The 26,710-nt window shown below is 42.4% G+C and overlaps 1 protein-coding gene across 2 annotated transcripts in view; it reads left to right on the top strand.

Moving 5' to 3' along the window:
* LOC139390635 (receptor expression-enhancing protein 2-like) overlaps positions 1-26,710 on the top strand; it is a 60,992-nt gene that overhangs the window by 10,907 nt on the left and 23,375 nt on the right. Inside the window, exons 5-8 of one of the 2 annotated variants that reach the window (XM_071137891.1) lie at positions 3,169-3,282; positions 12,112-12,286; positions 14,289-14,464; positions 18,829-23,503. In XM_071137891.1, the coding sequence (XP_070993992.1) occupies positions 3,169-3,282; positions 12,112-12,286; positions 14,289-14,464; positions 18,829-18,912 (549 nt within the window). In that variant the 3' untranslated portion in view covers positions 18,913-23,503. Of the gene's footprint in view, positions 1-3,168; positions 3,283-12,111; positions 12,287-14,288; positions 14,465-18,828; positions 23,504-26,710 lie in introns of those variants that run through there. The other variant, XM_071137890.1, reaches the window with a different exon arrangement.

The following is a 26,710-nucleotide window of genomic DNA, read 5'->3' as shown; positions in this document are numbered from 1 at the left end:
TCACTGTGTCCATTTCCATCTTGTCCAGCTGTGTCTGTCCGTGGCCTCTTCCTCGGTGCGCACTGTCACTGTGTCCATTTCCATCTTGTCCAGCTGTGTCTGTCCGTGGCCTCCTCCTCGGTGCGCACTGTCACTGTGTCCATTTCCATCTTGTCCAGCTGTGTCTGTCCGTGGTCTCTTCCTCGGTGCGCACTGTCACTGTGTCCATTTCCATCTTGTCCAGCTGTGTCTGTCCGTGGCCTCTTCCTCGGTGCGCACTGTCACTGTGTCCATTTCCATCTTGTCCAGCTGTGTCTGTCCGTGGTCTCTTCCTCGGTGCGAACTGTCACTGTGTCCATTTCCATCTTGTCCAGCTGTGTCTGTCCGTGGCCTCTTCCTCGGTGCGAACTGTCACTGTGTCCATTTCCATCTTGTCCAGCTGTGTCTGTAACATTTCACGTAAACCCTGTTTCATGTCTGCATCGAAGTAGCGGCCCGTGTACCGAGCTTGGAGCATGGTGGCGACACAGTAAAGAGTCTCAGAGAGAATGCCACGGAATCCCTTGTTTACATCCTCGAGTACTTTTGCAAGTTTTAACCCCAAGGTCTGTGTCGGCAGTTTTGTTGCGCAGGAGTTTCAATGCTATGACAGAAGGTATCACGTCTGCTACAGACACAGTTGAAGAGCTTATTTCTCCAGTCAGTTGTTCGAATGGAGCTAGCTAGTGTGTTCATGTTTCAAACATGTTCTCAAATGCCATTGAAATGGCAGCAGTGGTATGAAAACCAGCACATTCTTGAACATGCAATATGGCTTTCCTCAGTACGAAATCCTCGTCGACCCACTGTGCTGTCAGGCTCGGCATGCTCATAGGGCTGATATCGCTGGTCCAAATGTCAGTTGTGAAGCTAATAGCTCATCAGGGATGCAAACCAGTCACCTTTTGGCAAAATTCACAGTTTTGAATCGAACAAAGGTGACCTACGTGATTTGTGTAGATCCGATGAGGAAAGTTTGGGTGGGGGATTTGGATCACTACTGGCGTTATGCAAACTAGTGATGTGCGTTTGGAGCAATACTGGCTGTATCCAAAGCTCAGCCAATCGTTCACATAACAGAATACAGCACGCAACTGAAGGAGAAGAAATTGGCTAGCTACAGCATCAGCGCTCGCTCTGGAAAGATGAGGGAGAGTTGAAAGGCAGTTTACCAGTTAACTTACAGCAGCACGTCCCCTGAACAATAACTAAGAGCTAGGCGAGAAGTCTGACCACGGAGACGAGGTTGAGAAGGTGATGAAGCGTACTTCATGAGCTGCAACCAAAAACAACTGGCATTTGGAAAGTTTGAGGTGAGGGAAAAATTGTGGTGGAACAAGTATCGTTAGCATTGTTAAGTGTCTTGCTAGCTGGATCGAATGATCTGTTTGCCAGCCAGAGAAATGTTCAGCAACATTAGCCAACATTTCTGATCAAAGTGGGACAATTGGCTGGCTAATAAAGTCAGACAGCTAACGTTAGTAACCTAACCAATTCGCTATAATATTAACTGGTAACGTTATACGACTCCTTGCCGTTTCTCAAGTTATAACGTGTTAGTTGCTTACTGGACCCTGGCAATCTGTGTGGCATGTTAACTAGCTAATGAACTAACTACTATCTGTGGACAATTTTTTCCCCCCTTTACAGTATGTGGTTAGTTTTCAGAATGCGAGAATTATGTGAAAATGAGTTGCTTGTTATTAAACAAGTGTAGCTGGAGCTGGGCCTGGCTTAGGCTGGATGCCACTAGAGGTGAAAGGAACAGCACACACGTTCCCGCTTTCTCACTTCTATACAGTGGATAAAAAGGGTAATGCAAGGTGTACTCTCTGCCTGAAAGAGATCGATTATGGCAACAAAGGGCAGCATTCTCTGCTGGCACATTGTAGAACACATGTCCACAGGCAGAAAGTGTACAATGCAGTGTAGCCCGACGATATTGCTTTTGTTGTGTTGAACTTGACAGTAACACGTGTGAGTAAGGGGGGATTATTACATTTTTTTAATCGGTGTATGTTATTTTTGCACACAGCCTGTGCACTTGATCGATGTCTACTATAGTGGCCATTATAATAGAGCAAAAATAGAATGCCTGTTTGTTTCATTCTATTTCTACTTGACATGTTTTTCCCCAAGTGCAATATTTAGATGTGTGTGTGTGTGTGTGTGTGTGTGTGTGGTCAGAAGTGTTCTATTATAAAGGCTGTCATGGCTAACTGCAATATTAGTGTATTGCTTTTTTCTCAGGGCTTGAGTGTCATTTGCAGTAAAGTCTAGGCAACAAATAACATTGGATTGCTTTCTTTACATTTGTTTAGCTGTGAGTTAAGTTCACATGAACAACTTTTTATTTTACACACAGAGACTGATCATTTAGATCATATTATTTTCTTTAATTAGTTAACCTGCATTTCAGCCTAGGAGGGATTTTTGCAACAACAAAAAAGTACACTTTTTGGGCCCTCACTAGTTTGCATCTCTGAGCTCATGGATGTGAGTTTAAACAATACTGTAACTCTGGCAGGGCAACATCTGAAAAATAACGCCTACTTGGTAGTGTGTACTGGGGCTCGAGGTGGGGCTCATTTCTTATCTTCCTTTGAAACTTCAAAATAGATCCACACAGCAGACATTGTGGACTAGGTTAGGACGCTGTATTTTTCATGGCGTCATTACGACATTACCTGCGTTATATAGGTATTCACGACATCTACCTGCGTTATATAGGTATGCACGTCATCTACCTGCGTTATATAGGTATGCACGTCATCTACCTGCGTTATATAGGTATGCACGTCATCTACCTGCGTTATATAGGTATGCACGTCATCTACCTGCGTTATATAGGTATGCACGACATCTACCTGCGTTATATAGGTATGCACGACATCTACCTGCGTTATATAGGTATTCACATTGGCGTTAAACTAGACGTCGGGCTGATACTGGCATTTTTAGTTCATATCATCTGATTCCGATATACTTACCTTTAGGGATGCACGATATATCGGTAACGTCTAACCCTGTCCAACAAGGAGAAGGTTAGAGGTCACAATAAGATCCAGTTCTCTGTCAGCCTGCAAATTCAACTTTAGATGCATTGACTCATACAGTATGTTTCTGTCTCCACCCTCTTCTGTCCTGTAGGAGATCGATCAGTACATCACCCAGGCTAAAGACCGTAGTTATGAGACTATGATGAGGTTTGGAAAGAGAGGTCTGAACTTGGCTGCTACTGCTGCCGTCACCGCAGCTAGCAAGGTAAGCAAGGCCCTGGCCAGAGGTGTGTGTGTGTGTGTGTCATCATGTTTGAGATGTGTATGCTCTGCAGGGTAATGTGTGTGTCTGTCTGCATATGGTGTTTCATTGTGGTAGTGTGAAGATATATTGCGTCCCATGGGCATGTACTATGCTGTGTGATGTTCGGATGCATTTGCATTGATGTCAGAGTGATTAGATGTGCTGAGTACCGGCCAATAGAATGCTGAGTACCAGGCTGTTAGCAAGTTTGTTAAGCTACTAATAACCAACTGCATCAGAGGGCAGTTTGAGAAGCTTAGTTACCTTGCCTAAACTTCATGTGGAATGTGACTGCGGTCATGACTCCTGACTGCCAGTGTGGCTGTAATATGGTCACAGTAACAGCCCTAGTCATACCAATAAGTCTGTATATCAATGTTAGTGATAGTGTCTATTGTATAGTTTGAGAGCTCTTGCCAAGAAATAACTCTGGTGTCTTGTAGGGTTAAGCGATTTTACGATGTAATCGGAAATCAATTATGTTTGACCGACATCGATGGCAATGACATCATGATGTGACAGACGATAGTTTTTATGTATTTAGATTTTTTTTACAGATAGCTTAACCTATTTGAACAAGACTGACAGCGCACAGCTGGGCGACATGCCAAATTACTTTCCTATCCCTATTTTCCGTAGCCTTTTTCAATAAATATGTAGGTAGACGTAGCCTACTATTAGAGATGAAACGGTATTCACATTTCATACCACGATTACAGTGTCCCAAATGATCACGGTTATCAGTATTATCGCGGTATTGTTAAAATGTGCTGTTAATGTTCAAAAAGTACTGACACACTGAAATCATTTCACCAAGTTTTATATTGAAAACCAACAAATAAAATGGGCAGCACTATGCACTTTTTGTGTGCATAAACATTAAAATAATAACATTAACATGAAAGATGGCACCACGTGGCCATGAGGGGTAAATGTTTTCCCTAGTGCAGGTTTAAATGAACTCAACCTTAAGTAAGCAAATCTAATGTGCATATAAAAGCAACACAAGTAAAGCAATGTGCATGTAAGAACAATACAACCATATATGTAAACACATCCAATGTGCATTTAAGAACAATACAACCATATATGTAAACACATCCAATGTGCATGTAAGAACAATACAACCATATGTAAACACATCCAATGTGCATTTAAGAACAATACAACCATATATGTAAACACATCCAATGTGCATGTAAGAACAATACAACCATATGTAAACACATCCAATGTGCATTTAAGAACAATACAACCATATATGTAAACACATCCAATGTGCATGTAAGAACAATACAACCATATGTAAACACATCCAATGTGCATTTAAGAACAATACAACCATATATGTAAACACATCCAATGTGCATGTAAGAACAATACAACCATATATGTAAACCCATCCAATGTGCATGTAAGAACAATACAACCATATATGTAAACACATCCAATGTGCATGTAAGAACAATACAACCATATATGTAAACCCATCCAATGTGCATGTAAGAACAACACAACCATATATGTAAACACATCCAATGTGCATGTAAGAACAACACAACCATATGTAAACACATCCAATGTGCATTTAAGAACAACACAACCATATGTAAACCCATCCCATGTGCATGTAAGAACAATACAACCATATGTAAACACATCCAATGTGCATGTAAGAACAATACAACCATATGTAAACCCATCCAATGTGCATGTAAGAACAATACAACCATATATGTAAACACATCCAATGTGCATGTAAGAACAATACAACCATATATGTAAACCCATCCAATGTGCATGTAAGAACAACACAACCATATATGTAAACACATCCAATGTGCATGTAAGAACAACACAACCATATGTAAACACATCCAATGTGCATGTAAGAACAACACAACCATATATGTAAACACATCCAATGTGCATGTAAGAACAATACAACCATATGTAAACACATCCAATGTGCATGTAAGAACAATACAACCATATATGTAAACACATCCAATGTGCATGTAAGAACAATACAACCATATGTAAACACATCCAATGTGCATGTAAGAACAATACAACCATATATGTAAACACATCCAATGTGCATGTAAGAACAATACAACCATATGTAAACCCATCCAATGTGCATGTAAGAACAACACAACCATATGTAAACACATCCAATGCGCATGTAAGAACAACACAACCATATGTAAACACATCCAATGTGCATGTAAGAACAATACAACCATATATGTAAACACATCCAATGTGCATGTAAGAACAACACAATCATTTTTAAACACATCCAATGTGCATTTAAGAACAATACAACCATATATGTAAACACATCCCATGTGCATGTAAGAACAACACAACCATATGTAAACACATCCAATGTGCATGTAAGAACAACACAACCATATATGTAAACACATCCAATGTGCATGTAAGAACAATACAACCATATATGTAAACCCATCCAATGTGCAGGTGTTGACATTAATATAACACAATCTGTAAACAAATCAAATGAACAGCACTGATTGTATGTCCGTTCTCTCCTTCATAATTACATCCAGTGCTGCTGGCCTAACATCCTGTATGTTTGCATCTTTGTTCACTTGAGATTGAAATGTAAAAATGTCCGCATATTTACTTTTCCCGGTTTAAGTATTGATCTGCTAGGAGACAATGTGCCCGCTGGCACTGAACACTCTCTCTGATGGCACACTGGTTGCTGGGATCCAAAATATCTTCCTGGCAACCCTGGCAAGGTGAGGCAGCTCTGATGCAGGGCCCCTCCACCACACCAGTGGATCCTCTTCTGCTGGAATGGGTGGCAGAGACAGGTAGACCTTGATCTCTTCTTTCACTCTGTCTTCTGGGGAGGTCAGAATCTGACCCTCTTCACCTCTCTGTTGCCTTGTTGAGGTAATGTTTCTCAGCAACCCAGCCAGGCCTTTCCCCTCTGATGTCGCTGTGAGGGTGTTGGTGGTGCAGCTGCCTGCTTCAAGGCCTCCTGGACACAACTGTCAGTGTCAACTTTTGCAGCCTCATCTAAAAAGCTCATTTTGCAGCAGGGGTCAATGAAACAAGCCATGTGCATGACTCTTTGCATCTGTTGTTAAGGCCTTCTCTCATTACCCATTTCATCTCCTTGGTCAGGGATGGATCCATATCCTTTCCACCAGAACATCACGGGTGTTGTGGTCTAGGACAGGCTTGATGACTGACAGTGTCTCTGAGGCAAGTGCATGGAACTTGCTGGCACAGTTGCTCCATGACACTTATGTCGGCATCCTTGGGCATCAGATGCCATATTCCTCTTTCTCCAACCAGGGTCGCACAGACTGGCTGCTGTTGGCTGAGGAAACGCTCAAGTCTGTGCAGTCGTGGCCAAATGTTTTGAGAATGGCACACATATTAATTTTCACAACGTCTGCTGCCTCAGTTTGTATGATGGCAATTTGTATATACTGCAGAATGTTATGAAGAGTAATCAGATGAATTGCAATTAATTGCAAAGTATTGCTGCCAGTAAGATTGCACCGAAAGCAAAAAAGCCACTTCTCTCCAGGAATAACATCAGGGACAGGCTGATATTCTGCAAAAGGTACATTGATCGGACTGCTGAGGACTGGGGTAAAGTCCTATTCTCTGAAGAATCCCCTTTCCGATTGTTTGGGGTATCCGGAAAAAAGCTTGGCATCCTGAGACCATTCATGTGTGGGGTTGCTTCTCAGCCAAGGGAGTGGGCTCACTCACAATTTGCCTAAGAACACAGCCATGAATAAAGAATGGTACATCCTCCGAGAGCAACTTCTCCCAACCATCCAGGAACAGTTTGGTGATGAACAATGAGAAGCTCCATGAGAAGCCTTGGACCAGATGACGGCAGGCCTTGACTGCTGTGTCACCTCTGAATTTTCAGATCCTTTTGAGATGGCCAGGTTCAAATGATGGCCAAAGCACCCAAGCCACAGATCTGGGAACTCTTCAAAAGCCCTGGTCATGTTTGTTGTGTTGTCTGTGGTTATGCAGACCAGGTCTTTCTTGTTGATCCCCCACTCTTCCAGCATATTCTCAAAAAACACTGTTGTGAGCCGAGTGATCTTCTGGGAAGAACTGTGTTTCCAGGCAGTTTGATTCCAGTTGCCAGTCTGGGGTGAGGTAATGGTAGTGAAGCTGATGTATGGTTGACCACCCCTGCTTTCGCTGGTCCAGAGGTCAGTAGTGGCAGCAAACCATGTGCCATGAGCCAAACTTTTTCCAACATCAGCTTGAACCTGGTTGTACAGGTTTGGGATTTCAGTCTTGGAAAATAATGTTTGTGATGGCACGTTGTAGTGAGGCACGGCCACCTTCATCAGCCTTAGAAAGCCAGGCCTCTCAACAATATGAAATGGCTCCATGTCCTTTGCAATGTAATATAAAAGGCCTGCAGTGAGGTCTTGAGCATGTTTTGATGTGGGTACATAAGCAGCCTGCCTTTTTAAATGCTTACTGGAGTGTCTGTATTATTATTGGTGTTACTTTATCATCATTATTATACACGCAGTCTATTTTCTGTGATGCATTTGTGTATATGCAATGACCCCATGCCCAATTGACATAAATACAAATGATTCTTAAGAAGACAGTGATAGTAATTGTAATGAGCTCAACAATTGACATAAATACAAGTCTTTTATAGGAGTCTCTAGTGTTTCTCCTGTTGGAACACTTTTACAACCAAGTCGACAACTGCCGGATTTTAAATGAACAAAATATATGTTGTTTGGCTGACTAAACTACGTAACGTGTTATCGTGTGCAATGGAAGAATAGAGTCTGCAGAGACATACAGCAGCAGAGCAACTTGTAGTGTTTTTACATTATTAGTTAGTTTAGTTTACATTATTCACAAGCTGATAGCAAGTTAGACAGACCAACCATGACATTTTCCCCCATTCTGAAGTTCCCACATCATGCATTGAGCTAAAAGTTAACTCACCTTGCATTCGCTATAAAGTAGTGGGTGGTGGTCACGAAGATGACTCGAGATTTGAAGTGTTTCCCCCTTTCGCAGTGAATTTATTTGTATTTTTTTGCATGTTCTGCAGACAGGGTGACCATCTTTGATTAAGTTTCCCTCGGGACTCTTGTAAAACCCAAAATAGGACCACACTTCAGATTTGGTCCTCTTAGAAGGCTGAAAAATCTCCCGAGCGCTGCCACTGCCTTCCGCCATGTGTTCACACAAAACAAAACCCACGTTGCATGCTGCGCCTGTGTCAGACTGTTGCTGACTTTGGTTGTTGCTGGACATTATTTACCAGTAGTCAAACACGGTTTTAATGATAATACAAATTTAAAACGGTAATTCTAACTGTCTGGAATTTTACCGTGGTTTATCGTGAAACCGGTAACCGTTTCATCCCTACCTACTATTAACATATTGCAAGAGTAGGCCTACAATGTGGATTGTAGATGGAGTGGAGAGTGCCAAAAGCACTCTCTCGCTCACCTCTTCAATGTCGATGATCATGGGCCATCTGCAGAGGACACTCTGTCTGGCATGTTTTAAAAGCTTCATTTCCCCTTTTGTCCCAATCACCATTTTAATAGAATGTGGCTTGTTGACATAAGCTAATTTTTCATGATCAACTTTCAAAGGAATTTAGGAGGCCAGTATCAGAGTTCTATCAGAAAGATTTATGCTTGTGAATAGCCCAAATTTAAACATATGGTAATGAGAGCGAGCGAGAGAACCAACAATTTCAAGATAGCATAATCAAATGGGAAGTTTAAACAAACCGTACACGTTCTGGCCTCCACCTGAACAAATCTTTAGGATAAACCAATTGTGTGCTGCTGGAAAATCCTTGCTAACCAAATGGACAATAATATAGGCTTAAACTAGGCTACTGTCAGTACAATTTGGAGTAAACGTTACTTTTCTAAACAGATATATTATTGTGATAGTGTTTATTCATATCCCTGAATTACATAAACCCCCATAACAGCGCTTTCGATAAGCAGGAACAAAAATAATAACCCACACTTGGATAGGCTACAAAATAAACAAAATAAGGACAAAATTAACCAGAATAAATGACAGGTCAAATACGTTTAAGGCACACAACAGAATATTTTAGCCTAGGATACATTTATTTAGAATAAGACTCATCTGTGAATTCAGGCTTTGAAAATTAAAGTGCAATTTAGAACCGCTATTTTTCTTTTCATTATATATGAACTTACTTAAAGGTTTCTGGCAAGGAAGACAAACATGTTCACCTTTTCTGTCTTTAGACTTCGGAGTGGGGTAACAATATTGCTTTTTGCACAGATGCAGAGGTATTTGCAGGCGACGTTGGCCAAGAGCGGAAAGCGACCCTCATTCGCCCTCCACAATACCAGTGGGTTTTTTATTAAATAAAACATTTAACTAGGCAAGTCAATTAAGAACAAATTATTATTTACAATGACGGCCTACCCCGGCCAAACCTGGACAAAGCTGGGACAATTGTGCGCCGACCTATGGGACTCCCAATCACAGCCGGATATGATGCAGCCAAAATTCGAACCAGCTACTTTAGTGACGCCTCTTCCACTGGGTCATCATCTCCTCCGTTGACATTTTAGAGTAGGTAGGATGTGAGCTCTGCGGTGGCCCGCTGTTACGCACTGAGTGTAACTGTTTGCTTAGCTCTCCCAAGAAGTCTGCCCGGTCATGTCTTCTATGGTGAACATGTGCACTCGATCTTGAAATTGTCTGAAGGCTTAGTGTTTGGTTCCAAATCACCATTCAAAGTTATTGGTATCACATATCGCCATATGATTGGGTTATATTTATTTATTTGCACACAAGGAAATACAGTATTGGTAAGATGATTACTCTACCGTTTTTTTTTTTTAATAACACAGGCTTAATTACAGATGTTTACCGCGTTTCCGGGCAACGCAACGACGCGCTCCCCCATCGCCTGGTAAAAATAAATAAATTCATGATACAATCCTATGTCAACAATGTTTGGACAGATTGATGAGAGGAAGTGTCATCCAGTCATCCAACCCTAGTGTATTGAAGTGTGTGTTCTGTAGGTGTGTGCTCTTATGATCATGTGATGCTGCAGGGCATCTGTCTGGGTCAGGGTTTACATTAGGAGAATGTGGCACAAGACATTTGACCAGCAGCATTTACATTTACAGGACATTTGAGATATGTACCAAACCCATTGGATTGGGTGCGTAGCCTGATTAAGGCGTAAACCCATGGTACTCAAAATGGCAGAAATCACATTTGTAGTATGGTAATTCATCTTAACAGAACATGCAACGCGATTATCTTCTTACCAAATTCCAATGCGCACTTTGAAGATGTTAGAATAACTGTCCATTTGACTTCTCCTCAGCCAAGTAACAAACATCAAAATCACTAGCCTATGTCAATCTACGATCCTCCATAGTAGAAACATTGACCGATTCTGTTACTCATCTTGTCGATCTGTGTGAGAAAGAAATGGCCTGTTCCAAACACTCTGGGACAGTTGTGGGATGATGGATCCCAAAGTCATACGACCAGTAGGTCTAGGCTACATAAAAATACATTAAATTGAAAAAGCTATGAGGCTGATGCAACCGATCAGAATGTTTAGCTTAAAACTGTTATTTCTTCGCATTATAAGCGCAGCAATGCGGCCAAGGCAGTAGGCTACACGCAAATGTTCAATCCATAATGCAATTAGTGGGAAAACACAGTGCGGTTTCATGTGACAGAGATGAAAATAGCTGTTAGAAATGTAGAAAGAGGGGAGATCTAAAGATGCAGCTAGCATGGGTTGCTAATATGACTAGGAAACAAGTTTGGCTACTGGACAAAGAAAGTTGATTTGAAAACCAATAGAACATGAGAGGGAGTCTACTGGTTTCAATGGTATATGGAAGTCTTTATAAAATAATTTAGGATATTCTACTTTGAAGCAAGGTAAGACATGGCTCCATAGTATGAAGTAAAATGTTCAGGTTTCAAATAATTATGTATGTTTTCAAAATGCATACTGCCTCCAGCTCATTGCTAAGTAGTGTGTGTGATGCGCTGAAGCCTGCCTACCATTGTCATTGCACTTGAATGGGAAGCGTGCTTCAATTACCAGTTGAGAAATAAAAAAATAGTAGCTCTTTTTAATCATGGCCGTTAACACGAGATTGAATTTAGAAATGTTGTGCAATGATTGGGATTATAAAAGCACATTTTATCTCCAGCAGCAACAAACAAGCTGTTTGAGGAGCTGGACAGATTTTCCTCTCAAATAAAGGCTCTGTATCTGTATACTGTGCACGTGTGATGATAAATTAGAAAAATACACACGCAGCAATTGAATGCCACAAAATGATGCAAATCAACCGAATAGACAAGCAGGACCAGTCAGATGTATTTCCATCAATGAATAGGCTAAAAGGTGTTATTTTGCATTGGGATTTTTTTCTTCTCCCGGACGATTAGCTAGCGCCAATTTGTATTTTTCTCATTAATATAAAAAAAAATTGGAGACCAATTTAAAATATTGTTTTATTTTTAATTGAACCTTTATTTAACTAGGCAAGTCAGTTAAGAATTATTTACAATGACGGCCTACAGTGGGTTACTGTAGTGGGTTAACTGCCTTGTTCAGGGGCAGAACAACAGATTTTTACCTTGTCAGCTCGAGGATTCCTGCCGCCCCAAAAGCCGGCCACGGAAGCCCTGGTCTGTATATGCGTACATCTATACCCCACAGTGTTTGAGGGGTGTGTGTGTTGTGTGCAGGGCCAGGGTGTGCTGTCCGACAAGCTGCGTAGTTTCAGCATGCAGGACCTGACTCTGATCAACGATGGGGAGGAGATGGGCCTGCACTCCTCTGACCCCCGCATGAGGAGAGATGCCTTGGATGACATGGCTACTGGAGCCAACACGCTGCCCCGCGCCAAGACCACACGCCAGAGTAGGTACCACGCACTGGTAAAAAATGGCTGCTGTACAGAACTCATCCTTAGCTCTTTGACTTCTCAAACACAGCAGAAAACCATTTATAACATATCTGATGGCAAACATTTAGTAGTGAATTGCATACAAGTGTATCATCACCTCATGTGCACCGCACAACAGACTCGCTGATTGATATATAAACACTATGGACTCACCAGCTCCCGCTTTCTGCTGTTGTGCTATTTACAAACCTACACATGACCTGCTCAACTGTTCTGGGGAACAGTAAACTTCATAATGTGACCGATGAAATGAAGAACGCAGTCTGCTTTATCTCCTAACGTATTGCATCAGTTGACTGCAGGTATTTACTTAAGTTACTACAAATATTCAAGAGAACTGCTCTCCCCTGTCAGATCGGTGGTCACAATGGAAGGAAACAGGAAATGACAGCCATTTTAGTCATGGCATTACAGTATGCTGACTTGTCTGTGTACTATGTGCCTATTGTCTAATAGCTCTTATTGGTACAGGGTGGGGGGAGGGAGGGAGGGGTCATGTGCTTTAAAGCACTGCAGGGTGCCAGGGAGGAATATTTCCAGAGGTGGGGGGGACCATGTGATGTCAGTGGGGAGGAGGAGGGGGGTCTTTGTCCGACTAAATAGCTTAGTATTTCTGTCTCGGTGAGGTTGGCAGTCTGTGACTACAGGGGGAAAAACTGAGGGAGGAGAGAAAGGATGGAGAAAGGGAATAAATTGAGTTAAGGGGCACTGTGGGATGAAAGCCAGGAAAGGGGAAAACTGGTGTAGCAGAGAGACAGACTGATAGTCAGTCTGAAAAAGAGACGGAACAGGAAATAAAACAAGGGAGACATTCATGTGGTTAAAGAGCAGGCTCCTGTTAGTAGCTTTAGGACTGGTGCCTGTTCCTTCACTCTTGTTCAACAACCCTGGGAGAATCTGTTGCATTTCCTTCATTCCTCACGTCCTCTCACCTCCTCAGAACCACTGGATGAGAAGATCAGAGTTCACTCCCCTTTGACCTTCTCATCCAATAGGTTCTTAGAAAGAGGGTAAGGAGATGGGATGCGAGGAAGCATTTGAGTTTCCCCATGTGTCTGATAGGAGAACCTAGAAACCTGACCCACTAGTGGGAATGTGATTTCACTCATTATGACAGCCCACAATCCCTCTCCTTATGACAGCCCACAATCCCTTTTCCTTATGACAGCCCACAATCCCTTTTCCTTATGACAGCCCACAATCCCTTTTCCTTATGACAGCCCACAATCCCTTTTCCTTATGACAGCCCACAATCCCTTTTCCTTATGACAGCCCACAATCCCTTTTCCTTATGACAGCCCACAATCCCTTTTCCTTATGACAGCCCACAATCCCTTTTCCTTATGACAGCCCACAATCCCTTTTCCTTATGACAGCCCACAATCCCTTTTCCTTATGACAGCCCACAATCCCTTTTCCTTATGACAGCCCACAATCCCTTTTCCTTATGACAGCCCACAATCCCTTTTCCTTATGACAGCCCACAATCCCTTTTCCTTATGACAGCCCACAATCCCTTTTCCTTATGACAGCCCACAATCCCTTTTCCTTATGACAGCCCACAATCCCTTTTCCTTATGACAGCCCACAATCCCTTTTCCTTATGACAGCCCACAATCCCTTTTCCTTATGACAGCCCACAATCCCTTTTTCCTTATGACAGCCCACAATCCCTTTTCCTTATGACAGCCCACAATCCCTTTTCCCTTATGACAGCCCACAATCCCTTTTCCTTATGACAGCCCACAATCCCTTTTCCCTTATGACAGCCCACAATCCCTCTCCTAAACACAGCCCATAATCCCTTTTCCTTATGACAGCCCACAATCCCTTTTCCCTTATGACAGCCCACAATCCCTTTTCCCTTATGACAGCCCACAATCCCTTTTCCTTATGACAACCCACAATCCCTTTTCATTATGACAGCCCACAATCCCTCTCTTTGAAATCCCACAGCTCGTTCCTCATCTGCGGCTCCTCATCTCGACGAATCATCGCAGCACAGCTCGGACCAATCAGACACCAGGAGCATCACCACAGAGCATTCTGATGAGGACATTGTGGAGAAGGTCCCTGTGAAACGCACGGCCAGTGTCAAGGCAAACAAGAAACCCTCCACCGCCAAGACCGAGGTACGGGCACACATACACAGTCTTGTATAACTAACCTTGTAGGGACACAGGATTTTGAATGGTACTGAACTCTATTTTCCCTAACCCAATGTAAATGGCGCAGACAGAGAGGGCTACCTTGTTTACTGATAAGGAAACTTATCAGTATTTCGTTTTTTTAATGTATTTATTACATTGTTAGCCCAGAAAATCTTAAGTGTTATTACATACAGCCGGGAAAAACTATTGGATATCAGAGCGACGTCAACTTACCAGCACTTCGACCAGGAATATGACTTTCCCGAAGCAGACCCTTCCTTCGCACCCCCTAGGGCATTTGAACTGATCCCAGAGGCCGACCCAAAACAATGCCGCTGGAGAAGAGGGAGTCGGAGTCCCACCGCTTCCGAGTATATTACTCACTAATGCCCAGTCCCTAGATAACAAAGTTGACGAGGTCAGGGCAAGGATTGCTTTTCAGAGAGACGTCAGGGATTGTATCAAACTCTGTTTCACGGAAACTTGGGTCTCTTGGGATATGCTTTTGGAATCGGTACAGCCACCTGGATTCTCAGTGTATTGCGCCCAACAGGAATAAACATCTCTCCTGGAAGGAGAAGGGCGGGGGGTGTATGTTTCACGATTAATGAGTCATGGTGTAATTGTAACAACATACAGGAACGGAAGTCCTTTTGTTCACCTGACCTAGAATTCCTCACAATCAGATGCCGACCGTATTATCTCCCAAGAGAATTCTCTTTGGTTATTGTCACAGCCATGTATATCCCCCCTCAAGCCGATACCACGACTGCCTTCAAGGACTTTATGCAAACTGACACCATATATCCTGAGGCTGCATTTATTGTAAGTGAGGGTCTTAACAAAGGAAATTTGAGGAAAAGGTTACCTAAATTCTATGAGCATATTGACTGTAGCACTCGCACTGGAAAAAATACTGGACCGTTGTTACTCAAACTTCTGGGATGCGTACAAGGCCCTCCCTCACCCTACTTTCAGAAAATCTGACCACAATTCCATTTTGCTCCTCCCTTCCTATAGGCAGAAACTCAAACACCCGTGCTAAGAACTATTTAACGCTGGTCTGACCAATCGGAATCCACACTTCAAGATTGAAATGTGCTCATGTGGACTGGGATATGTTCCGGGTAGCCTCTGAGAACAACATACACGAATACACTGATATGGTGACTGAGTTTATTAGGAAGTGTATAGGAAATGTTGTACCCACTGTGACTATTAAAACCTACCCTAACCAGAAACCGTGGATAGATGGTAGCATTCGTGTGAAACTGAAAGCACAAACCACCGCATTTAACCATGGCAAGGTGACGGGGGAAGAAAACAGAGTAGTCGTTCCCTCCGTAAGGCAATCGCAGGCAAAATGTCAATATCGAGACAAAGTGGAGTCACAATTCAATGGCTCAGACATGAGGAGTATGTGGCAGGGTTTACAGACAATCACGGATTACAAAAGGAAAACAGCCACGTCGCGGACACAGACGTCTTGCTGCCAGACAAGCTAAAAACATTATTTTCCCACTTTGAGGATAACGCAGTGCCACCAACGCGACCAGCTACCAAGTTCTCCTCTGGCTGACTTGAGTAAGACATTTAAACGTGTTAACACTCGTGTTAACACTCGCAAGGCTGCCTGCCCAGATGGCATCTCTAGCCGGGTCCTCAGAGCATACTCAGACCAGCTGGCTGGAGTGTTTATGGACGTATTCAATCTCTCCCTATCCCAGTCTGTTGTTCCCACATGCTTCAAAATGTCCACCATTGTTCCTGTACCCAAGAAAGCTATGGTAACTGAATTAAATTACCTTCGCCCCGTAGCACTCACTTCCGTCATCATGAGGTGCTTTGAGAGTCAAGGATCATATCACCTCCACCTGTCACCCTAGACCCACTTCAATTTGCTTACCGCCCCAATAGGTCCTCAGACGATGCAATCGCCATCATACTGCACATTGCCCTATCCCACCTGGACAAGAGGAAAACCTATGTAAGAATGCTGTTCATTGACTACAGCTCAGTATTCTGCACCATAGTAAGCTCATCGTCAAGCTTGAGGGCCTGGGTCTCAACCCCGCCCTGTACAACTGGGTCCTGGACTTCCTGACGGGCCACCCCCAGGTGGTGAAGGAAGGAAACAACATCTCCCCTTTGCTGATCCTCAACACTGGGGCCCCACAAGGGTCCGTGCTCAGCTCCCTCCTATACACCCTGTTTACTCATGACTGCATGACCATGCACGCCTCCAACTCAATCATCATGTTTGCAGACGACACAACAGTACTAGGCTTGATTACCAACAATGACGAGACAGCCTACAGGGAGGAGGGGAGGGCTCTAGGAGTGTGGTGTCAGGAAAATAACCTCACTTAACGTCAACAAAACAAAGGAGATGATTGTGGACTTCAGGAAACAGCAGAGGGAGCACCATCCTATCCACATTGACGGGACAGTAGTGGAGAAGGTGGAAAGTTTCTAAGTTCCTCAACGTACACGTCATGGACAAACTGAATGCAGAAAGACTGTTTAACAGTACATCAGACTGTTAAACAGCCATCACTAGCAGAGGCTGCTGCCTATATACAGAACACTAGTCACTTTAATAATGCCACTTTAACAATGTTTACATATCTTGCATTACTCATCTCATATGTATATAGTGTATTCTATACTATCAGTTGCATCGTAGCCGATGCAGCTCTGACATTACTCATCCATGTATTTATACGTTCTTATTCCTTTACTTAGATGGTTGTATTAGGTATTTGTTGTGGAATTGTTAGATATTACTTGTTAGATATTGCTACATTGTCGGAACTAGAAGCACAAGCATTTTGCTACACTCACAATAACATTTGCTAACCATGTGTACGTGACCAATAAAATACCATAACCCAACCTTAGCCCCAAAACCTAAAACTAGCTCCTAAACCTAATTCTAACCTTAACCCTAAACCTAGCCCCTAAACCTAAACCTAGCCCCTAAACCTAAACCTAGCCCCTAAACCTAAACCTAGCCCCTAAACCTAAACCTAGCCCCTAAACCTAAACCTAGCCCCTAAACCTAAACCTAGCCCCTAAACCTAAACCTAGCCCCTAAACCTAAACCTAGCCCCTAAACCTAGCTCCTAAACCTAAACCTAGCTCCTAAACCTAAACCTAGCTCCTAAACCTAAACCTAGCCCCTAAACCTAGCCCCTAAACCTAGCCCCTAAACCTAAACCTAGCCCCTAAACCTAAACCTAGCCCCTAAACCTAAACCTAACTCCTAAACCTAATTCTAACCTTAACCCTAAACTCCCTAGAAATAGCATTTGACCTTGTGGGGACTTAGAAAATGTCCCCAGTTGCTCAAATGTTTTGTTTGTTCATTATTCCTGTGGGGACTTTTGGTCTTCACAAGTATATTTAAACACAATGGAGTTGGACTAATGCATTCTGATAGGAGAGTGACTGCTTCTTCTACACTGAGGAGGTGAGTCAGAATATATATCATTTTAAGTGCACAGAGTGTGTGTGCCAGTATTGTGTGACTGTGTGTAATATTTACATCAAAAAAGGAGAAGCTCACACACCACTCTGTCTAGGAGTAACAACACTAACTCACGGTAGAAGAGGAAGGTAATGCAGTCTCATCCCCCTCTAACTTCTACTGTGTCTAAATATGCAGGGTGGATGGGTGCAAGTCACACACCCACAGTTTGACTGTATAATCCTCCTCCAATAGGAATACTGTAATATATTATCTCATATGAATATCCACTCCTCACTCTCGCCTTCTCCATCAGCTGTGTAGAAGCTGTGCTGTACACCATTCCAGGGTCAGCTTACCCTCCCTCAGTCCTTATCTTATCCATAGAGGGAGATGCTAAACTGACCTTACATCAGTCTGTAAGGGCAACCTCATCTACCCCAGCACAGACCGCCTCATCTACTCCAGTACAGACATTCCTGTGGTATTTAAAGCAGTCTACATCAGATGTGCTCCCATGGAAGAGATGCTGTGATAGAAGCATGTTGATGGACACATTATGTAACATAATCTACACAGGGTTATATATGGCTCAATAATATGGGACTGCTGTCTGTAGCATCAGTAATGAGTTATGTACACTGTACCAGAAGATTTGTGTGTGTGCACGCCATGGATTTATTCGGGAATGCAGTGTGTAGGTTGTGAAACGACTCATTTGACTGAGAAGTCTACCCACGTAGGACACAATAAGCCCCTGTCTTATTTCCTGAACATCTCTCTCTCTCTCTCTCCTTTTTAGATTCTACTTCTCTCATTTCCTCTGGTGTCAACTCACTTTTCCCCATCTCTCTTCCCCCTCTCTTCCTCCTGTCAGACTACGACTAAGACGGTGAAAAAGACACCAAAGAAGAAGACGACCACCACAGCTACAGCCAGCAACAACGCTGAGTCACCATGACATCTGTATCTACTGACCCCATCTCCACCCTACTGCACACTACTACAGCCATGTAACAGGCCCTCTCTGTCTCCAGTCCACACACACACACACACACACACACACAGACCTCTGGAGTGTCACCCTCGCTGGTTAAGCGCAACTCGCAGGTTTAGTTCTACTGTAGATGGCCAGCTTCATGTCAACTCACAGGTTTTGTTCTACTGTAGATGGCCAGCAGGTTTAGTTCTACTGTAGATGGCCAGCTTCATGTCAACTCACAGGTTTTGTTCTACTGTAGATGGCCAGCAGGTTTAGTTCTACTGTAGATGGCCAGCAGGTTTAGTTCTACTGTAGATGGCCAGCTTCATGTCAACTCACAGGTTTAGTTCTACTGTAGATGGCCAGCAGGTTTAGTTCTACTGTAGATGGCCAGCTTCATGTCAACTCACAGGTTTTGTTCTACTGTAGATGGCCAGCAGGTTTAGTTCTACTGTAGATGGCCAGCTTCATGTCAACTCACAGGTTTTGTTCTACTGTAGATGGCCAGCAGGTTTAGTTCTACTGTAGATGGCCAGCTTCATGTCAACTCACAGGTTTTGTTCTACTGTAGATGGCCAGCAGGTTTAGTTCTACTGTAGATGGCCAGCTTCATGTCAACTCACAGGTTTTGTTCTACTGTAGATGGCCAGCAGGTTTAGTTCTACTGTAGATGGCCAGCAGGTTTAGTTCTACTGTAGATGGCCAGCAGGTTTAGTTCTACTGTAGATGGCCAGCAGGTTTAGTTCTACTGTAGATGGCCAGCAGGTTTAGTTCTACTGTAGATGGCCAGCAGGTTTAGTTCTACTGTAGATGGCCAGCTTCATGTCAACTCACAGGTTTAGTTCTACTGTAGATGGCCAGCAGGTTTAGTTCTACTGTAGATGGCCAGCAGGTTTAGTTCTACTGTAGATGGCCAGCAGGTTTAGTTCTACTGTAGATGGCCAGCAGGTTTAGTTCTACTGTAGATGGCCAGCAGGTTTAGTTCTACTGTAGATGGCCAGCAGGTTTAGTTCTACTGTAGATGGCCAGCAGGTTTAGTTCTACTGTAGATGGCCAGCAGGTTTAGTTCTACTGTAGATGGCCAGCTTCATGTCAACTCACACAGGATTTAGTTCTACTGTAGATGGCCAGCAGGTTTAGTTCTACTGTAGATGGCCAGCAGGTTTAGTTCTACTGTAGATGGCCAGCAGGTTTAGTTCTACTGTAGATGGCCAGCTTCATGTCAACAACACTTGTTTTATTTAGCCTGCTGCTTACATTCTAGGTTTTATAGTCATTAACCTCCGTGTGTGTGTTTCAGTGATGGCTTGTTATCTGGACTGAAAAATAGTTGCTTCCTTCCTCCTGTACAGTTAAAACCCTCTGTGTTGGGGCCCTCCCAGGCCATCCAAGGCCCCACACTGGATTGACTTGACATAATCCTCTTGGCCCCCTTGGGAGCATAGGGCATCTACCATGGCTCTCTATCTCCCTCACTATGCTAGAGCATCTACCATGACTCCCATCTCCCTCACTATGCTAGAGCATCCATCACGGCTCTCCTTCTCCCTCACTATGCTAGGGCATCCATCACGGCTCTCCACCTCCCTCACTATGCTAGGGCTTTGCTGCTTAGTAGGAGATCCCCACTAGTTTATTGGAGATGCATTCTCTATGAACTTACATTCCAGTCAGAGTATGGTAACTCTATTGGAGGGTAGCTGGGGGCTGCCATGAATGGAAAGGTAGACTAGTGGACTAGGCATGTGTGAAGGAGAGATAAGGGAGGCAAGAGAGTAGAGAGGGATGGGCGCCAAAGGATCAGTGTTGTCCTGGCCTAACTGGCCTCTACTCAACATGTTCCCACTACAGAGACTACAGTCTCACCATTGGTTGTAGCAGTAGTCCACAGAGCAGGTCTCTGTCCTTTTTGGGCAGTCTGTCTGACTACATAGACGGGGTCATGTGATCTCTGGAAGGCAGAGGACATTCTGGGAGCACTTGTCTCTAACAGTGTTAAGCCGATGCCATGGTTACCCATATCATTCACTCTACTGTAATGGAGCAGTAGACTGATGAACACTTGGTCACGCGCCCACAGAGAGATGAAGAGATATGTTTGTTCTTTCTCTCCTCTCCTCCCTCTGTTCTCTCTCTTTCTCTCCCTTTGGACAGCTCTACCCTCTCACTCCGTTCAGCTCAGAACGGTCCAAGGGAAAGACACACAGCTTCAGGCATCATTACCTTTTCTGTCTGACTGTGTGTACGATGTGCATGTGTGTGTTTTTGGAACATGACCAAGCTTCTGTTTTTCCCCTCTCTGTTTTCCCAACTGCATAGAGACACAATGACAGAGTTCTCTGACCACTTATAACATAACCATCCACAAGGTCTTGCACTGCAGCTCATAGCATAGCTAAACAGTACAGACAACCAACAGTTAATTTCACTTTGTTAGACTTGTGCTTAGGGTTATTTTTGTTTACTCTAAATTGACTGGTTTATAGGATGTAAGAGTGGCTTAGTGGTCACCAAGCTAATGTTAATGCTCTGTTGATACCAGGCTACATTATGGATCACCACTATGGATCCCTTTCTTGTTTCAATGTGTTTATATTATCAGAGCTGGCTGTGTCAGGGTGGTGTAGTGCCCTATTAGGAACTTCAGGTGAACCTGGCTTAGCTAAGTCTGGGTCTTACCTGGGTCAGGTCATCCCAGTCTGACTAGGCAAATTTCTGAGGGATCTACTACTATTGTATAATGTATGACTGTCAAACTAGGTATTGTATAATGTATGACTGTCACTTCACAGTATTTTGTCCAGTGTTTTCACTTCTATTCCTGAATGGGTTAGCTATCCATGACCGACTTCTACTTCTGGGACAGTGTCCACAAAGCACCTTGGGGTAGGAGTGCTGATTTCCATATGATCTTATCAATTATGGTCTGAAAGGCCAAACTGATCTGAGATCAGCCCTAGACTCTGAGACGCTCTATGTATACATGCCCAGATCTGTGTTATTCTAGGGTCTGGATCATATCATTGTTTCTCTGAACCATAAGGAGAGCAGCTCTGCTAGCATATCCTCTCTTAATGTGTCATCTCTGACTGTAGCCTCCTCAAACATGGTGAAAACTGTCTTACCCTATTAGAATGGATGCTGTGGACAAGTTATTACATCTTAGTTGGATAAGTAATGCTGTCTCCCAATAGGGCCTAAAACTTTTAAAGAGATGTGCTCTGCTAGTGTTTTACTTCAGAAAGACATAGACATTCATCCATAGCATACTGGTTGGGCAGGCAGGGTACTTAGACTCTGTCAAGGCACCTAATCATTGCCCCTTAGAAACTATTGCCTTGTCTGAAATCTACCTTCAGACACTTCTTGTCAATCTCCCTAGGTACTGCTGGTACTCCGGTAGGTTGCAAAGGATTGCATGGATTTAGCTAAAAACGATGTGGTAAGAACTCCACCTAGCTTCCTTGTAGGGTACGTTGAGTTTCCACCATGTGCTTCTCTCAAATCTAGTGTGTCTTGGGTTGGAACCTAAGGGGTTGATTGTGGATTGGGTATGTGTTAGGGGTTGTTTTTTTATGTGACATGCCCTTGCTTTCGGCAGGGTTTATTTGGAGTGCTCTGTAATTGAATGCATGAGACTACTGCATTTGTGTGTTGCCGTTGTCTGAATTGTGACACTGATTTGAACCAGTAGGGGGGGACATAAACCACACAACCGTTTTAAAACTACTGAAGTGACTGCAAGGGGTACTTCCATGTACACACTGTATGTACATAGTCATTCTCTGGCTGTATGAGTTTGCTTGCCTTATCACTCTGTTCTAGAATACAGGGTTTTTTTCCCCCACTTTTTAAAACTAGATTTATTTTCTTTCTTTGGAATTTAATCTGAAATCTTATTAGATAAATCACATTGCATTTCCTTAAGAGGCACCTCAGCCCCTCTGTAAGGCCATATGCTGTGAAGAGTGCTACTTGTGTTTTTAATCTCTTCTGAATTTCTCTCTTCTATCTCAACGAGAGGCATTTTAATTGGTCAGTGATAGCCAAATAACAATAACATTTCCTTGTCCCAGTCCTGTAGGACATTGCTCAGTAGAGAAGGGGAATTCCTCTGACATTGTGTGTTTGGTAACTACCTAACTAAAGTCATGTTGTCCCAACCCGTCTGTTCTTCCCTTACTATCAGGCTGTTTACCTTATCCACGGCAACATGGCAATTCCTTTTTTCTATTCTGTTTTGCTACAGTTTGCACAGAAGAAAAGATGGCACACACTGTAAACACATTCTTGCTGTCATGGCAACACTACTTAACATTATTTTAACCATTGTTCATATTATTGTGTAATATTTGTTTATTTATTGCTGTGTGTTTGGTATCAGTGTTATTGTGTACAGGAACTCTCATTGTGAGAGAATATTCTACATGAATATATTTTGTGCCAATTATCAATACTCCACTGTTATAAAGGACATGATGTTTCTGTGCTGAGATAATGGTATTTAACATGGACTGAATGACAGTCATATACCAATAACAATGCTACTAATAAAGAAAATAAATCTTTATTATGCGTTTTCAATTCTGTATTACCTTATTGCCAACTACTAACTAGTAATTCAGTGAAATTCTATTCTAGGCCCAATGCAGCTGTTTTATTTCAATAGATTTTCAAATCATTTCTTGGTAACAATGAAGTACATGCCGAAGTGTAATAGTTTCTTTACAATTGTCAAAAAGAAACAGCTTTTTAGCAAACTATTTCTAGAACTTCCCTAGACAGTTACTGAAGCTTGACTGCTCCTTTCTACAGTCGTGGCCAAAATTTGAGAATGACACAAATATGAATTTTCACAAAGTCTGCAGCCTCAGTTTGTATGATGGCAATTTGCATATACTCCAGAACGTTATGAAGAGTGATCAGATGAATTGCAAAGTACCTCTTTTCCATGCAAATTAACTGAATCCCCAAAAAGCTTTTCCACTGCATTTCAGCCCTGCCACAAAAGGACCAGCTGACATGTCAGTGATTCTTTCGTGAACACAGGTGTGAGCGTTGACAAGGCTGGAGATCACTTTGTCATGCTGATTTGAGTTCGAATAACAGACTGAAAGCTTCAAAAGGAGGGTGTTTGGAATCATTGTTATTTTGGGTCCATGGCCAGGAAACTCCCCCGACCTTAATTCCATTGAGAACTTGTGGACAAATAAAACCCCACAAATTCTGACAAACTCCAAGCATTGATTATGCAACAATGGACTGACATCGGTCAGGATGTGGCCCAGAAGTTAATTGACAGCATGCCAGGGCGGATTGCAGAGGTCTTGAAAAAGAAGGGTCAACACTGCAAATAGACTCTTTTGCATCAACGTCATGTAATGGTCAATAAAAGCCTTTGACACTTATGAAATGCTTGTAATTATACTTCAGTATTCCAGAGTAACATCTGACAAATATCTAAAGACACTGAGGCAGCAGACTTTGAAAATTAATATTTGTGTCATTCAACTTTTGGCCATGACTGTACTTGAAAAAATGGCATTGATACAGAACTATTCCCCCCCCCCCCACACACTATTTATAAATCAATACAAGTGATAGAAATGACATTCTATACAATAAAATCCACATACGGCATAAAATGAGGAAACGAAACAAACTATCAATGATTTTTTCTTAGTATTAAAGCATATGTTTACAGTACAGCAAAACACACAGGGGGAGTGGAGACATATGTACATTCTATTCACCCCTTTACAGGCAGTTGTGAATTTTAGATTACTAGAAGCACAAGCATTTCACTACACTTGCATTAACATCTGCTAACAATCTGTATGTCATTGAAAATAAGAATTTGTTCTCAACTGACTTGTTAAATAAAGGTAAATAAATGTGACACACAATTTGATTTATTAAAATAATTAAATAATATTTAGCTCACAACCTCAAATGAATATGCTGCATGTATTAATTAAATAGTTTGTGTAAACGGTTTGGTAAGTGACAACTAAATATTCTGCAGTGTTAATCTCGATGTGCTCGAGGACTGTGCTTCTGTGTATCTTCACTAAATCGTCTGTCTTCTCGAAGAAAAGTAGTATATTCGTCTGCAATTGTTTTAGTCCACCATTTTATGAAATTTACTTTAGATTGATATAAGTTATCACCAATGTGTTTTACCAAGACACATTTTTCAGCTAGATACTCTCATACTTTTTGGAATTGATTAAGAGTTCCAATACGGGGTATGGAAAAATCTAGGTCAAGACTTTTCTCTTTTTTATCGGTTTTCAAATCTTTATGATAATTGCTAATTGACAAATGCATTTGTCACATGCTTATGGATGCATTTAAAAGTTTGCAATCTGAAAGCTACTTCTGAAATGTTGTTGGGCAGAAATTGTTTACTCGAAATATAAAGTTGCTTGGGAAGTTCTCTGTCTTCAAAATTTGATTTAGAGGCAAATGTATCACAATAGTTTTCTTAATTAGAACTACTGATTATCAAATTAAAGTGTTTGATTGAGCTGATATATGGATCTATAAAAGTTGTCAACTGTCCAGTCGTACCATTTGCTGTATCCAACAATAGTTTTTATACCATAAGATTTGTACAGTTCTGCTGAATCCTTAATGAGTAAATCCATGCATGAATCATGACCGGAATTTTGCAAACAAGGAGAATTGAGCGTATAGATAAACAATTCCTCAATAAGTAACTCTTTGGTATGATTTATAATTATTTGAGGTTTGTTCTCCATATTCTCTATATTGTTAGGTTCCAAAATTGCAACAAACACAGCAGTTAACTTTAAGTATGCCCATGTATAGTTATCATTCATCTTTTGATTGCAAACTTTTGTTTGTAAAATGTATCACACAGTTTGTTTTCAACTTGATTTGGGAGGTCCATTGGCTGGTCTTCATTTTCCGCCATTTTATTATTCTCAATATTGTAATGAAAAACCCTCGACCTTCGAGCCCAAATGTGTCGCAAAAGCATGCTCGTGCGGAAGGGTCGATTTCCGCGCTTATATACCCAGGGTCGTTACACTACTCCCTCCTTTCAAAGAGCGCGTCCTCGCGCTAGCTTTGTCTTACAGGAACACGCTCACCGGTCAAGCACACGCACTGTCGTGGATGCGAGGTCCGATCCCACTTCTGACACCAATGTAATGAAACAGGCAGGGAGCAGGTCTCGAACCCTCGACCTTCGAAAAGTTGCATTAAACACAATCGTTTGACTTTAAGAATATCCGTGTACATTTGTCATTCATCTTTTGATTGTAAAATGTATCACAGCGTAGGATTTGCCCAGAGCGAGTTGTAAGCTCACGTCTGTGTACAGTTTCGCTCACGACTTACCTAGTTAAATAGAGCTTTTCTTCTGAAAAGCGAGAAGAGGTGTTTGAATGACTGAGACCATTGGCCATTTTATATGGTAGGAGGTCACTGTTATGGGTGTAAGATGGCACAGTGATGCCATCGGTTGGTAAATGTTAATTAAAGCAACTCCAGTGTTTTTACCGGTGTGTTTGAGATAACCGGATGTAATGCACTGAACAAGACTGGTTACTCGCATCAGTGCCTCTGCCTTGTCATTTAACATTCTGACATGGTGTAAGAGTCAGATAACTAACCATGCTTTACGCAAATTAGTCACCTGTTCTGGTCTACCAAAAAAAATCTTCTTTGAGTAAAACTTCCCCGGAACTGGCCTTAGCTAGAGTGAGTTTGCTAGTTAGCTTCAGTGTTGTTAGCACCGGGTAGACAT

The sequence above is a fragment of the Oncorhynchus clarkii genome, chromosome 31 (assembly GCF_045791955.1).
Source record: "Oncorhynchus clarkii lewisi isolate Uvic-CL-2024 chromosome 31, UVic_Ocla_1.0, whole genome shotgun sequence".
NCBI classification, from domain to species: Eukaryota; Metazoa; Chordata; class Actinopteri; order Salmoniformes; family Salmonidae; genus Oncorhynchus; species Oncorhynchus clarkii.
This window is presented reverse-complemented; position numbering and strand designations above follow the sequence as displayed.